At 41.1% G+C, this 14,500-nt stretch overlaps 2 protein-coding genes across 2 annotated transcripts in view; one reads left to right on the top strand and one right to left on the bottom strand.

Annotated features, from left to right (window-relative positions):
• The window catches only part of LOC122540695 (potassium-transporting ATPase alpha chain 2-like), an 85,246-nt gene extending 75,568 nt beyond the window's left edge, over positions 1-9,678 (top strand). Inside the window, exon 22 of the mRNA XM_043676801.2 lies at positions 9,215-9,678. Within this exon, the coding sequence (XP_043532736.2) occupies positions 9,215-9,219 (5 nt within the window). The 3' untranslated portion in view covers positions 9,220-9,678. The remainder of the gene's footprint in view (positions 1-9,214) is intronic.
• Positions 101-14,500, bottom strand: part of LOC122540693 (uncharacterized) — a 35,875-nt gene continuing 21,475 nt past the window's right edge. Inside the window, 4 exon segments of the mRNA XM_043676798.2 lie at positions 101-6,486; positions 6,488-6,669; positions 8,791-8,928; positions 11,508-11,551. Coding sequence (XP_043532733.2) covers positions 6,450-6,486; positions 6,488-6,669; positions 8,791-8,928; positions 11,508-11,551 — 401 coding nt within the window. The 3' untranslated portion in view covers positions 101-6,449.

Consider the following 14,500-nt stretch of genomic DNA (forward strand, 5'->3'; position numbering starts at 1 on the left):
TCTCCCAGTGTCTGCGTGAGTTTCCTCCGGGTGCTCCGGTTTCCTTCCACAGTCCAAAAATGTGCAGGTTAGGTGAATTGGCCATGCTAAATTGCCCATAGTGTTAGGTAAGGGGCAAATGTATGGGTGGGTTGCGCTTCGGCGGGTCGGTGTGGACTTGTTGGGCCGAAGGGCCTGTTTCCACACTGTAAAGTAATCTAATCTAATCCACAGTTCTTTGTTTTATTATTCATAAGCGTGACATTTGGTGGGAGTATAAGTTACATTGCTGTTTTGATTATATTTGTCATATACCATTCATTGTTTTATATATATGCCATATATATTCATTCAAACACAATTAATTATGTACTTTAATGAGTGCTGTGTTGTGACCAGTTGAGAAGGGATGGAATGGCTCCCCTCTTTATTAGCTCCTCATTTGTCTGTAACATGATTTTGAATTGCAAAAGTTTGTGTTTGCCAATTCAATGTGTGCCTATCTGTTTACGTACAGTTTATAAAGAACTAGACAGATTTCCTGGAGTTCCAGAAGTAAAGGCCTAGTTTCTGGGCTAACACCCAGCAAGTTGAAAATACCAAAATCATCAAAAATACAATCACATGTCCCAACCTCTGCAACTCCCTCACAAATATACTCAAATCAAACATGCAAAAGTAAAAAGTTCAGAGCAGAAACTTTAACGTTGGCTAATTGATATTAAATTTCAATAATAAAGAAAGGATAAATATAAGTTAACCGGCTATACCTGGCTGTCTTGTATCCATTTAACTATCCACAAGGTTTTGGTCTTCAACCAACAGTTCAAAGGTTGTAGCTGATGTTTCTCCTTATTTTGGAAATGCTGGAACTCAAATCTTTGTTTAAGAGTTCTTTGTCTGATTTGAATGTATGTGGACATAATCAAACACACCAAATAGGGTGCTAATATAAACAGAGACAAGATGACCTTGGTAGACACGTACATACCCACACAAGCATGGTTGCCATTAGTGGTTCAGATGGTAATACTGATTAGCTCACAATTGCAAAGCTTATGTTAGCCTTGATCCCCAGTGACTAGAATCATAGAGGTTTACAATGCAGAAAAAGGCCCTATGGCCCATCAAATCTGCACTAATTAAAAATACCACTTAACTATTCAAATCCTATTTTGCAGCACTTGGCTCATAGCTTTGTATATTTTGGCATTGCAAGTGCATATCTAAATTGGGTGGACGCTGTGAAGTTATTTCTGTTAGGTGGGGAGACGAGGACCCGTGGGCACAGCCTTAAAATTAGAGGGGGGAAATTTAGAACGGAAATGAGGAGACATTTCTTTAGCCATGTGGAATTCATTGCCATGGAGTGCAGTGGAGGCTGGGACGTTGGGTGTCTTCAAGGCAGAGACTGATAAATTCTTGATCTCGCAAGGAATTAAGGTCTATGGGGAGAGTATGGGTAAGTGGAATTGAAACGCCCATCAGCCATGGGAGAGTGGATTTGATGGGCTGAATGGCCTTGCTTCCACTGCTATGTCTTATGTTCTAAATATTTCTTAAATATTGAGGGTTTCCACCTCTGCCACCCTTACAGGCAGAGAGTTCCAGATTCCCACCACCCTCTGGAAGGAAACCTTTTTCCTCACATGTCCTCTAAACCTTCTGCCCCTTACCTTAACTCTATGCCCTGGTGATTAATCCCTCCACAGGAGGAAAGGTTTCTTCCCAGCTACCATGTTTATGCCCTGCATAATTTTATACATCTCAATCATGTCATCCCTCAGGATCCTCTGCTCTAAGGAAAGCAACCCCAGTCTATTAGACAAAAAATGCTGGGAACTGTCTGTGTGGAGTTTGCACATTCTCCCAGTGTCTGCGTAGATTTCCTCCGGGTGCTCCGGTTTCCTCCCACACTCCAAAGATGTGCAAGTCAGCTGAATTGGCCATGTTAAATTGCCCATAGTGTTAGGTGCATTAGTCAGAGGGAAATGGGTCTGGTTGGTGTGGACTTGTTGGGATGAAGGGCCTGTTTCCATACTGTAGGGAATCTAATCTAGTCAAATCTCAAATCACAGCGAGTCAGGCAGTATCTGTGAAGACAGAGCAAGCTAACCTTTCTAGTGTGGAGGGGACAGCATCTATGTGATAGTGAGGTGGGGTAGAGTGCTGAGGGAGAAAAGGTGTTGATAGTGCACTGGCAGAGGGAAGAGCGAAACTTCCTCAGGGCTTTCCTTCATATCAGTCCAGGTAACATCCTGATAAATCTTCTCTGCACCCTCTCCAGATTAAATATTAACATCCTGTTTCCAAATGTTTCGATATTTTACGGATGTCCAAGGATATCTTTTGATAAAACAGGATGAAACATGCTCGCACATCTCCAGTAAAACATTTTTTGTGAAGGAAGAAAATGTTTTTCAGATGAAGTGTGTAGTGAGGTAATTAGGTGCGGTCATCATGATGTAAATCAATTCATTGACTTTAGTAAAAGTGTCTTTTATAAAGAAGTCAAAGATCCGATTCCAGCCAATGAATTAGAAAGTTAATACTTGATACAAACACATCTCCATGGCAACTACAATTACTAAGTTATTGTCCACATCGAATTCAAAACATCAACATTCTCAAAGTTTCAGATTAGAAGAAAAAAACAAGCATTTCTAAATTGCCTTACTACTACAATGCAGTCAGCTGTTAAAGCTGAGGGAAAGTTTGTTATGTTATTAAAAAACAAGATCAATATTCTGCAAGTTTGCATTATTTTAAATTCATTTCTCCCTGATGCAGTCAGGAAGTGCGCTAAGTTCCTAAACCTGAAGGTATAGGGCATTAGCAGATACTGAAGAATTGGGAGGAGGTAGTCGGACGATGCAACGGAGGGAATGAATGAAGTAGAACATTGATTTGGCAAGACTTTTGAAATGTATGGAGAGATTGAGGGACTTATGCAGAGATTTTAGAGAATAGAGACACAGTGGTTGGAGGATCCACCAAAGCTTATGGAGCAAATGCTTTAATGGACAAACTTGAAGGGTAGAATCAAGGATGCTATGCAGAGAAAGGTGAAGGAAAACCTTTGAAAAATATAAGAATGAAGATAGTTGTGAGATACAGGATTAAAGCACCCATGCTTGAGAGTCTAATTTTAATTCCTAACAAAATCCTGAAGCTTCAAGAGGGAGCAAATCAGAGACAGAAAGAAAAAAACTTGATATTATTCTGTTTTTGTGCATCTTCTAGTTTTTACTTTAGAGTAACACAGGTCTTGGCTTAGAGGAAACAAACACAGAGAATGCTCAAGAAACTCATCAGGTCAGGCTGAAAAACAGTTATGCCAGACTCAAAACGTTAATTTGGTTTATCTCGCCACAAATGCTGCCAGACCTGTTGAGTTTATCCATTATTCACTGGATTAATTTCGGGTTTCCAGCATCTATAGTATTTTGCTTTTATTAAAGACTTACATGGGCTAATTATGTGGCTACCTTATCGGCTGTAGTTTGACAATTAGTCAAGTTGTTCAAGGAATTAATGTCATGAAGAAGTACAGGCAATACTTTCCCTAAAATAAACAAATAACAGTATAATAGGGAAAGTGTGTTCCAAGATAACTAGAACAATGTACTGCACTGAAATCTGAATCATAAATGACGCTTTGAAATATTGAAGAAAACAAAATTCTAAGCTTAATTATTTAGAAAGCGGAAATCTTTCATTTTCCTGATGATAATGGTCAGAAGTGATGGACAGTGCGATACATAAACACAAGTCACATTTCAGTAGGAAGCTTTAGAAAGTTCAGTTAGGTTTCTCTTAAATGAAATGGCTGAGGACTTCACCTCATTTTACTGTACAGAGTACACTTTAACTCCTTTTGCTTTAGTTGTAAGGAATTAAAATGAAGATGCAAACAAAACACTCCTTAGTGGTACTGGTGAAAATTTGAATTAAATTTTAAAAAAAGCATCTTTGAGTGAGACAGTTCGACTGGTTATTGAACAACCATTGGGGCATATAAATATTAATACATTAAATTACCAAAAGTATGAATGGCATCTAGAATTTAAAAATTGTAGGTATTTTTGAAAGAAAAGTAGAGTAAGCAAATGAGTGTTGGTCTTCTCGGGAGTGAAAAGGGGTAATTAATAGACTATCGTAAGGAAATGGCAGATGAAACAAACATGTTGCTTCTGCTTCACTGTAGAGGATATGAAAATCATTCCAGTAATAGCTGCAAGTTTGGAGTTGGAAGGGAGAGAGATTTGGGTGAAATTACAATCATTCGGGAAATAGTACTGAGCAAAGCAGTCAGCAGACAAGTCATTAGGTCCTTCATTAGTTTCCTGATGAAGGGCTCCTGCCCGAAACTTCTATTTTCCTGCTCCTTGGATGCTGCCTGACCTGCTGTGCTTTTCCAGCACCGCCCTAATCTTGACTCTGATCTCCAGCATCTGCAGTCCTTACTTTCGCCTAATTCATTAGGTCCTGATGGACTTAATCCTGGGGTTTTAAATGAGATGGCTGATGATGTAGATATGTTAGTGTTAATTTTCCAAAATTCACTAGACTTTGGAAAGATTCCATCACAACTGCAAAGTAGCAAATATAACTTCTCTGTTTGAGAAGGAAGGAAAGAAAAAAGACAGGGAGCTATAAGCCAGTTAACTTGGCACCTGTTATGAGGAAGATACCAGAATTGATTTTTGAGGAGGTCATAGCTGGGAACTTAAAGTATTTTGGAAGAATCAGCATACTTTTCTCAAGGAGAAATCACATTTAACCAATTCACTGGAGTTCTTCGAAGGAATAACATGCACTGTGGATAAAGAGAAGCCTATACATATACTGCAGTTGGATTTCCAGAAGACATTTGATAGGTGCCACATAAAAGAGCATCAATTAAAGTAGGAGCTCATGATGTCAACAATAACATATTAATGTGCATAGAGGATTGGCTGGCAGGAAACTGTGAGAATGCATAAATGGGTCTTTTTCTGATTGGTAGGATACGATGAGTGGAATTCTGCAGGGTCAATGTTGGGGCCTCAGCTTTTTACAATTTACATCGATGACTTAGATGAGGGGAATGGAGGCATAATAGCTAAGTGTGCAGGTGACACAAAGATTAATAGGAAAGAATGTTGTGAAGAGGACATAAGGAGAATGCAGGCCTATAGGAAATGGTCAAAATGTAGCACATGGAGTTTAAAGTGGGAAAATGCAAAGTTGTTCACTTTTGCAGGAAGAATAAAAAGCAAAGAATTACTTAACAGGAGAACAACTGCAGAATTCTGAGTTGCAGAGAGATTTAGGTGTTCTGGTGCATGAATCACAACAAATATCAGTGTGTGAAGATACAGCACGTAATCAAGAAGGTTAATGAAATGCTCACCTTTTCCTATAAGAGCAAATGAACAGAGAAAATAGGACACGTCTTGAATACTGTGTGCAGTTTTGTTCTCCTTATTTAAGGATGGGTGTAAATACATTAGAGGTGGTTTGCTAGACTGATTACTGGAACAAATGGGTTATCTTACAAGGAAAGACTGGACCAGCTAGACTTGTTCCACTGTGATTTATAAGAATGAGTGCCACTTAATTGAAGTGTATGGAAACCTGGATGGGTTTGACAAGGTAGATGCAAAAAGGATGTTTCCTTTTGTGCATGAGTCCAGAATTAGGAGCACAGTTTAGAAATTAGAGGTTTCCAATTTAGGGCAGAGATGAGGAGAGTTTTTTTTCTTTCAGAGGGTCATGTGAATTTGAATCTCTTGTTCTCAGAAGTTGATGGGAAAGGATCACTGAATATCTTTAAGGTAGAAAAAGATAAATTCTTGTCAGGCAAGGGGACTATGGAGATTGACGGGAATGTGGAATTCGAAATACAAACACTTCAGTCATGATCTTAATGAATGGTGGAGCTGTCTTAAAGGACCAAATGGCCCACTTCTGCTCCTCTTCATATCTTTGTATGTCAGAGGAACAGGGCTCCTTCCAAATGTGACTTCCTTGTTCAGAGGACAGAATTAGTTCTGACCATGCTCTGATATGGTCAAGTAGACAATCATTTTAAGTTAGGTTGACTTAAGACGTTCCACCAGCAAATTCATCTAATGTAGATTATCTCTCATTCAATGATGTCCCTTAACGTGCAGTTTCTATTGTAGCCCAAAGTTGGTGCAAGTAAAAATTGGAGAAATCGGTTAACCTAGAGGAACTCGATGCAGAATGGATGTTACATACTTCCTAAATACTACAATTTATCCAGAACATTAGCATTTTATTATTTATCAGCAGGGTCAGACTCTAACCATGATAGATGATTGAGCATTAGACTCCAGACAGTGTCTGTGAATAATTGGAAAGGCAGGTGTGATTTCTTTGCTTTCTCATACTGAAATACAAAATTAAATTATTTTGATGTTACATTACATATTCGTTAGTTTAATCTGCCTTGACATAACACTTTACTTTCTGGCCGTGCTTCTGTTCTCAGGTTGAGATTCTGGTTGGTCTGTCGTCCAGTGCTGTGTAAAAACCTGCTAATTCAGATTCCAGTTCCGTCAATCTGTTTATTACACAACGTCTCTGTAAGTCCAGCATTGACAGCACATCCCTTGCCTGCGAGAGATTTTTCAACAGATTGCGGAAATCTTCCAAAAGTGACTTACACTCTTCCCCAGGCTCCTGAATCAATGAAACACAAAGAGATTCCAGAACAAACATGAAGACAACCTAAAATTTCAGATAGAATTAATTATTACTTGCATAGGTCCCAAAGTCATTGAGCTGTACAACACCAAACAGTCCTATTTGCCAGCATTTGGCCCATATCCCTCTCAACCCTTCCTAATCACATACCCATCCAGATGCCTTTTAAATGTTATAATTGTAATGGTCTCTATCACTTCCTATGGCACTCATTTCATGCATGTTCTCTGTGTGAAAAAATTTCCCCTTTAAATCGTTCCCCTCTTGCTTTAAACCCATACCCTTTAGTGTTGGACTCCTCCACCCTGGGGAAAAGACCTTGCCTATTTATCTTATTTCTGTCCCTCATGATTTGAACAGAATAATAATTGGCAATGAAGGAACATTTCAAATCACAAATTAGGCCCTGCATTGACAGGACAAATTGCTTTTGACAAGGTAGCAAATGCCTTTTAGGGAACCATTTGTCTTATGCATCCTTATCTGATCAGCATATTACTGGCAGTTCTAGTACTGGAGTACCATGCTCCCACCATGTGGAATGCTCCAGAATTCCCTGAGTCTTCATTTTCTTCTTTAAAAACTCTGACAATAGTTTTGAACACCAGATGATGCCATTAATAAAACATCTAGGAACATTTTCAAACCACTACGCCAGTTCATGTTACAATGGATTTTTAGTGAGGGAAGAATATTGGGGATGGCCTCAACCAGGACCTTGGATTCATGTCACACGACAGGTGACCCCATTGCACTATACACACACCCTTACACTCCTACACACACACAGACACTCCTACACACACACCCCTACACTCCTACACACACACACACACAGTCCTACACACACACACACCCCTACACTCCTACACACACACCCCTACACTCCTACACACACACACACACACACACACAGACACTCCTACACACACACCCCCTACACTCCTACACACACACACACATACATACATGCACCCTCTCACAGACTTATACCCAATTACACTCAAACACATGCATCCACTCTTTCACACTCACAAAACCCCCAAACCACCACCACCAGCTCCCCCCTCCGCTCCCCCTCGGCACCCCCCCCCCCCCCCCTCCCACACACATACACACACACACATACATATAAGTTTGTAGGGTGAATTTGTACTTGGAGAGTTATATTTTACTTTGCTCAAAAACTGTGGGACTCCATGTAAGATTCTGTAAATTCATTTTGTTTAGATTAGTACCACTCTAAACATTGTGGCACAGACAGTATCTCACAGGGGAGCTCAGACCTTCAATACACTGAGCTGACAGACACCAATTGTTAAAGTTCACTTGAGAATGTAATATTTTAAAAAGGTTTTGTGATTTACGTAAGAAAGAACTGAAACCAACGTGGTCATTCTAACAGATGAGAGACTTAACAACAATCCAGGTCTTTTTCAATATACAATTTCAGTTACATCACACTGTAAATGTTTGCTATAAATTCTGTGTCTTACAATCTTGTACTCCACAACCACCTGATGAAGGAGCAGCACTCCGAAAGCTAGTGCTTCCAATTAAACCTATTGGACTATAACCTGGGGTTGTGTGACTTTTAACTTTGGACACCCCCTCCAGTCCAACCCTGGCATTTTCAAATCAAGAATATTAATAAAAGAGATCTCTCTTTCTTAAAGACAAGACAATAATGTACATTTATTTCAGAGAAAATTATGTTGATTTGATATTTAACAAGAAATTTTGTAAATATATTAAGTAAATTAAAATTTAGGCTAATATAATATTATTGTATTTTGAGATTGTGACAGTTATTGTTACCCTGAATTGACTGGTTAGTTAACACATTTAATTTAAAAACAATGCAGAGAGTGCGCTGGTTATGAGGAGTCAAAAAGACTGGATTTTGTGCACATCTTCCTCAGCTGTCAGCTGCCAATTCCATTAGGAATCCTGTTGGGCCAGTTCTAATTTGTGCAGATGCTCCAGGAAAGAGCAAAATTAAATACCTGGATATATATTATTATATAGTGATTTCCACAGAAACAAAATACATTCAGGGAAAAATTATCCAATATTTTGTATTTATGGCTCTCTAACCTGTGCCAAGTTTGCCTGGATTCTTAGCTCCTGCTCCAGATGTTCAAGTTGTTGGTTTTCCTCTGCAATCTTGGTTGTGTAAAGAGAAAATGCTTCATTTGTTTCATCTATTTCTTCTTCCAGTTCTGCAATTCTGGTCTACAATAAAAGTATGTAATTGTGCCTTAGCAAGTCAGAGATTTCTCAGTTCTCATGACACAATTATCTGATAGAAATGCATACTGCTGAAGAGAATTTGACGCACGTAGCTAGATGTTTGCCTTGCCATGTGTATAGTTATACTTAAAGATCTCTTGACTTTATACTGTTTCATAATAATTAGATTTTCTAACTTTAATGTTATAAAAATATTTCCCTTAGAATACATTGCAAACACAGCAGGATACATCTTTTGTAACATGAATTTGATTTTCTTGTTTTGCAGCTTAGCATGGTTGGGCAATGATGCACTTCAAATGTGACTTTATTTTAAATGTATTTCCTCTTCCTGCCTTGAGGGCAATGAATCATCCTCCTGCACAATCCAGCAGTGTCGGCAGCTCTCGGCATTGTGCCAAGGTGGCCAATTTCCAAGAAAGGTCACTGGGCTAAGACCAGAAGTTGCATTTTTGGCCGGGTTTCTTCTTCCTTAGACAAAGTGCCAGAGGGAATGTGTTTCTTCTGCTGTGGAACCCAATATTATTGCACAGTTAGTCAATCAAGACCTAGAGTCAAAACTTTAAGCACAGCCACAGGAATCATTAAGGCTGACTTACTTGGCGAAATTCAGCTTTGGTAATATTGGATTAAAGAAACAAAATAACAAAGTTCAATGTAATGAAAAGTACATAATTTTTATATACTAATTATAGTCTTTAGAATTTGGATTTCGAAATAAATGTAAGTTGATGTTAATTTCCTCTGTGAAGTGTTTTCTTTCAAAAGAAATGTCAGAGAGGCCATTATGAAAGTGTGCTTAAATCTATTATTTATCAGAGAAAAGTGCCTAAAGACCCCACGGTGTTAATGGGAAAATGTCTATACTGTTGATAGGCAGACTAAGCCTGTAAGTTCTTAGCTTTGTTTCTAAAGCAGCAGATCTTAGGATGAGTAATTTAAAAAAAAATTCAATTCAGAAGTCACCAGCATTGAGTTTCAAAGTTAGTTTAGTTCCTCTTTTAGGAGATGATCATGGACATTCAGGGGCCAGTTATGTCAGCAGAAGAATTTTTTTTTGGTGCAACTTTCAAACCAGGAGTCTTTAGTTAGAAATCTGCAGGTTAGTAGAACTGGGTAAGTTTCGACTATCAGGTCTGTGGAAAAGTTCACATTGGCAAATTTGGAAATGACTCATTGAACGTTCTCCACAGATGACAGAAAAGGACCCAGAAGGAGTCAGTTGAGTAGAATTCTAAAGAGTTGAGTTGAATTCTAAAGAGTTGAGTTTAGGATGTAATTTCTCTGGACTTGGATTAAATAGATACGGTCAGGAAATTGGTTGGAGCCATTTTGTTGTGTTTTATATCATGTTAGCAATCTTTGATATTTTAGTAGTTTAGTTTTTTTAAATGCTTTTGTATAATAAACTTATGTTCTGTTGTTAAAGGAAATCTGCAACGTCACGTGAAAATGTCTCAGCAACTCGGCATCATGTTAACAAACTAAATTGAAACAAACATATGAGTTTTCAAGTCAGGTTTCATTCTGAGATCTGACTTGTTCAGTAGTACAATATGCTGGGATCATAAACAGTCTTCTTTTCACAAGCACAAGTTGAGGAGGTAATGATAAACTCTCATTGCAAGGAAGAAGCCAAAACTGAGATCAAAACTATATATGCTGTCTGCAAAATTAATTCACCTAGTACCACTTGCCTGCCTTTATCACCCTGTAATTTCTTTTCTCCTCTGATAATAATGCAACTGTGTTTTGAAATCATGTTTGACTCTGTCTCCACCACATTCTCAGGAACAATGGCAGAAGGAAGATGCTGCTTAATTTAATTACTGGTTATTCTGAAAATCTACTTTAATATCATTTATGTTTGCAAGCAAGGATTTTCATGCTACTTGTGAATTCTTAATTTATATACAATAGCTACATCAATAATGGACGATGTGACATCAAATAAGCAATCTCCTTTTCAGAATCACTTGTACCATACATACACAGTTGGTGCCACTCAATAGTGACTGAAGGCAATTACAATACATCAATATATTCGAGTGAAATCTAAATATGCCTCTACTCAAATTCTTACTTTCAATCCATTTTCTGCAGTTGTTACCAAATGGCCATTTCTACCTATTTTCTACTGTAGTAATTCTGGAAACATGTTTAATCATTTTAATATAACAATGGCAATAGTTTCAGGAAATGCAATTCAAATGAACTTCTTCAATCTGTGGAAAGTGCTACCTCAGCAGGCTGTGGAGGCTTGGTCATGGAGTATGTTCAAAAAAAAAATTAATGCTTTATTTTTTAGAAACTAAAGGTATCAAGGGAAAGCAGAAATTTGCTGTTGAGATAGAGGATCAGCCATGATCGAATAGTGGAGCAGGCTTGACAGGCCAAAAGGCTACTCCTGCTTTTAAATTCCATGCTTCTATGTTGAAATTATGTTTGATCACTGAAAGATATATAGTACTGAACCTTATATGCCACTTCCATAGTATCAGGTTACCTTTCACGTCAGACAATATAATTCAGCATGTGGGAGAGATTAAATGATGGAATACCTGCATGTTATATTCTGCAACACCTTCGTCTTTATCTTCAGAATCTAGAGTAAGAAAGTCAATTTTCTTAGATTAATCAGATATATGATCTTTTGACAATGTACTTAAAATAGAGAAGCAGTTTACCCTTATCCAGAATTACCATTTCCTCCTGCTTCTAAAACTAGAAAATTGCTTCCAGAACTACTCAGCGTTAAATTAAAAGTAAGGAGGAACTTTGATTATCCAAATGAGATGGGCGGGCACTATCTTATTTGGATAATTGATTATTCAGTTAATTGATTCAATGCTGTTCCTCTGGGGCTTAGAATTTTCTGTTAAGTCTACTCCCCATTCAGGAGATGGGGCTGCAAACCCCACCTGACCCTGCAAATCTGTCCGCACCCTCCCTCAGCCAACACTGCCCACTGCCCACCGCGCCCCCCCCCATCTGCCCTCACAGTTGCTGCCACTTCCACCCTGTGGGAAGCCTCAATTGCCAACGTCACTTTCACCTCAAGTGCCATCAACTGAGTACCTAACTGAAATGTTGCCCTCACCGCTCGTGACGTCACTTCCGTTCCTGTTAACCCAGCCGTAAGCCCCACTTCCAGCCCCTTTGTGAGCCTCAGTTCCGTTTGTGATGTCACTACGACCCTATAACCATGCCCACTCAAGCTACTGTCTCCGCCCCCACCTTGAGCTCCAGCTCCACTCCAGGTCCTAGCTCCCATCCCTGTCGTGTCTTCACCATCCCCCCCAAGCTCCCTTACATGGAGGACAAACATTTAGTTTGCAGTAAAGGCCTCACCTTTATTCCTTTACGGTCTCAGATTAATGAGTTTGACACATGCTGCAACCTTGAACATTTCTTCTGCCACCTTCGCCTCCGTGCCTACTTTTTTAACCAAGACACCCGCCCACCCACCAAGGACCCCTTCTCCCACCTGGACTCCCTATGCAGGCCTGTTACTCGCCCTTGACCTCTTCATTTCAAACTGCCGCCGTGACATCGACTGCCTCAACCAGTCCACCCCCCTCACCCACTCTAACCTCCTGCCCTCAATGCGCAGCCCTCCACTCCCTCCGCTCCAACCCAAACCTCACCATCAAACTCGCAGACATGGGGGTGGCACAGTAGTAGTGTGGTGCACTGACCTCTACACTGCTGAAGCCAGGTGCCAACTTGCAGACACCTCCTCCTACTGCCCCTCAACCACGACCTCACCTCCCATCACCAAACCATTATCTCCCAGACCATCCACAACCTCATCACCTCTGGGGATCTCCCATCCACAGTCTCCAACCTCATTGTCCATGAACCCTACATTGTCCAATTCTAACTCCTTCCCAAGATTCCCCTTGGTTGACCCATTATCTCAGCCTGCTCTTGTCCCACCGAAGTCATCTCCTCCTACCTTGACACTGTCCTGTCCCCCTTAGTCCAGTAACTCCCCACTTATGTTCGTGACACCACCCATGCCCTTTCGCCTCCTCCAAGATTTCTGTTTCCCCGGCCCACAATGCCTCATCTTCACCTTGGTCATCCAATCCCTGTACACATTGATCCGCTACGACGAAGGTCTCCAAGCCCTCCATTTCATCCTCCCATGCCCGTCCCAACCAGTACCCTTCCACTGACACCCTCATCTGCCTGGCTGATCTGGTCCTCACCCTCAACATATTCTCCTTCCAATCCTCCCATTTCCTCCAAACCAAAGGGGTAGCCATGGGCACCTGCATGGGACCCAGCTATGCCTGCCTATTTGTGGAACAGTCCATCTTCTGCAATTACACCGGCACTACCCCCCACCTGTTCCTTGCTACATTGATGATTGTATCGGTGCTGCCTCATGTTTCCACGAGGAGTTTGAACAGTTCATCAACTTTATCAACACCTTCCAGCCCAACATCAAATTCACTTGGACCATCTTAGAAACCTCCCTCCCCTTCCTGGACCTCTCCATCCCCCTCTCTGACGACCGACTAACCACAGTAGTGTACCACAAGCCTACGAACTTCCACAGCTACCTAGACTATACCTGGTCCCACCCTACCTCCTGTAAAAACACCATCCCTTATTCCCAATTCCTCTGCCTCCACCACATCTGTTCCGAGGATGACCAATTCCACCTCAGGAAGTCCCAGGTGGCCTCCTTCTCCCACGATCACAATTTCCCTTCCCACGTGGTTGATGATGCCCTCCAGCATATCTCCTCCACTTCACGCACCACCGTCCTTCAACCCCACCTCTCCCAACGTAACAAGGACAACCTCTCTGGTCCTCACCTTCCATCCCACAAACCTCTGCATACAATGTATCATCCTCTACCACTTTCACCACCTCTAAACGAACCCCACCAGCAGAGACATACTTCCCTCCCCATACCTATCAGCATTCCGAAAAGACCATTCCCTCCATGACTCCCTTGTCACGTCTACACCCCGCACCAGTCCACACCCTATTCCTGGCACCTTTCCCTGCCACTGCAGGAAATGCAAAACCTGCGCCCTCACCACTTCCCTCATCTCCGTCCAAGGCCCCAAGGGATCCTTCCACATCAATCAGAAATTTACCTGTACCTCTGCCAATGTCATCCACTGCATCTGTTGCACCCAGTGTGGTCTCCTCTACATCGGGGAGACAGGATGGCTTCTTGCGGATCATTTCAGAGATTATCTCTGGGGCACCCGCACCCACCAACCTCACCCGCCCCATGGCTGAACACCTCAACTCCCCCTCCCACTGCGTCAACGACATGCAGGTCCTGGGCCTTTTCCACGGCCAAACCGTTACCACCCGATGCCTGGATGACAAATGCCTCATATTCCACCTTGGGACCCTGCAACCGCATGGGATAAATGTGGATTTCAACAGCTTCCTCATTTCTCGTCCCAAACCTCCAACTTAGCACTGCCCTCCAGACCTGTCCATCACTCCCCCATCTGACCTATCACCTTCTCCTTCCCTTTCTGAGATCCCTTCCCCCAAACCCCACCCCTCCCATTTATCT

The sequence above is a fragment of the Chiloscyllium plagiosum genome, unplaced genomic scaffold, assembly GCF_037043375.1.
Source record: "Chiloscyllium plagiosum isolate Xiang-an unplaced genomic scaffold, Cpla_swu_hap1 HiC_scaffold_29, whole genome shotgun sequence".
Lineage (NCBI taxonomy): Eukaryota > Metazoa > Chordata > Chondrichthyes > Orectolobiformes > Hemiscylliidae > Chiloscyllium > Chiloscyllium plagiosum.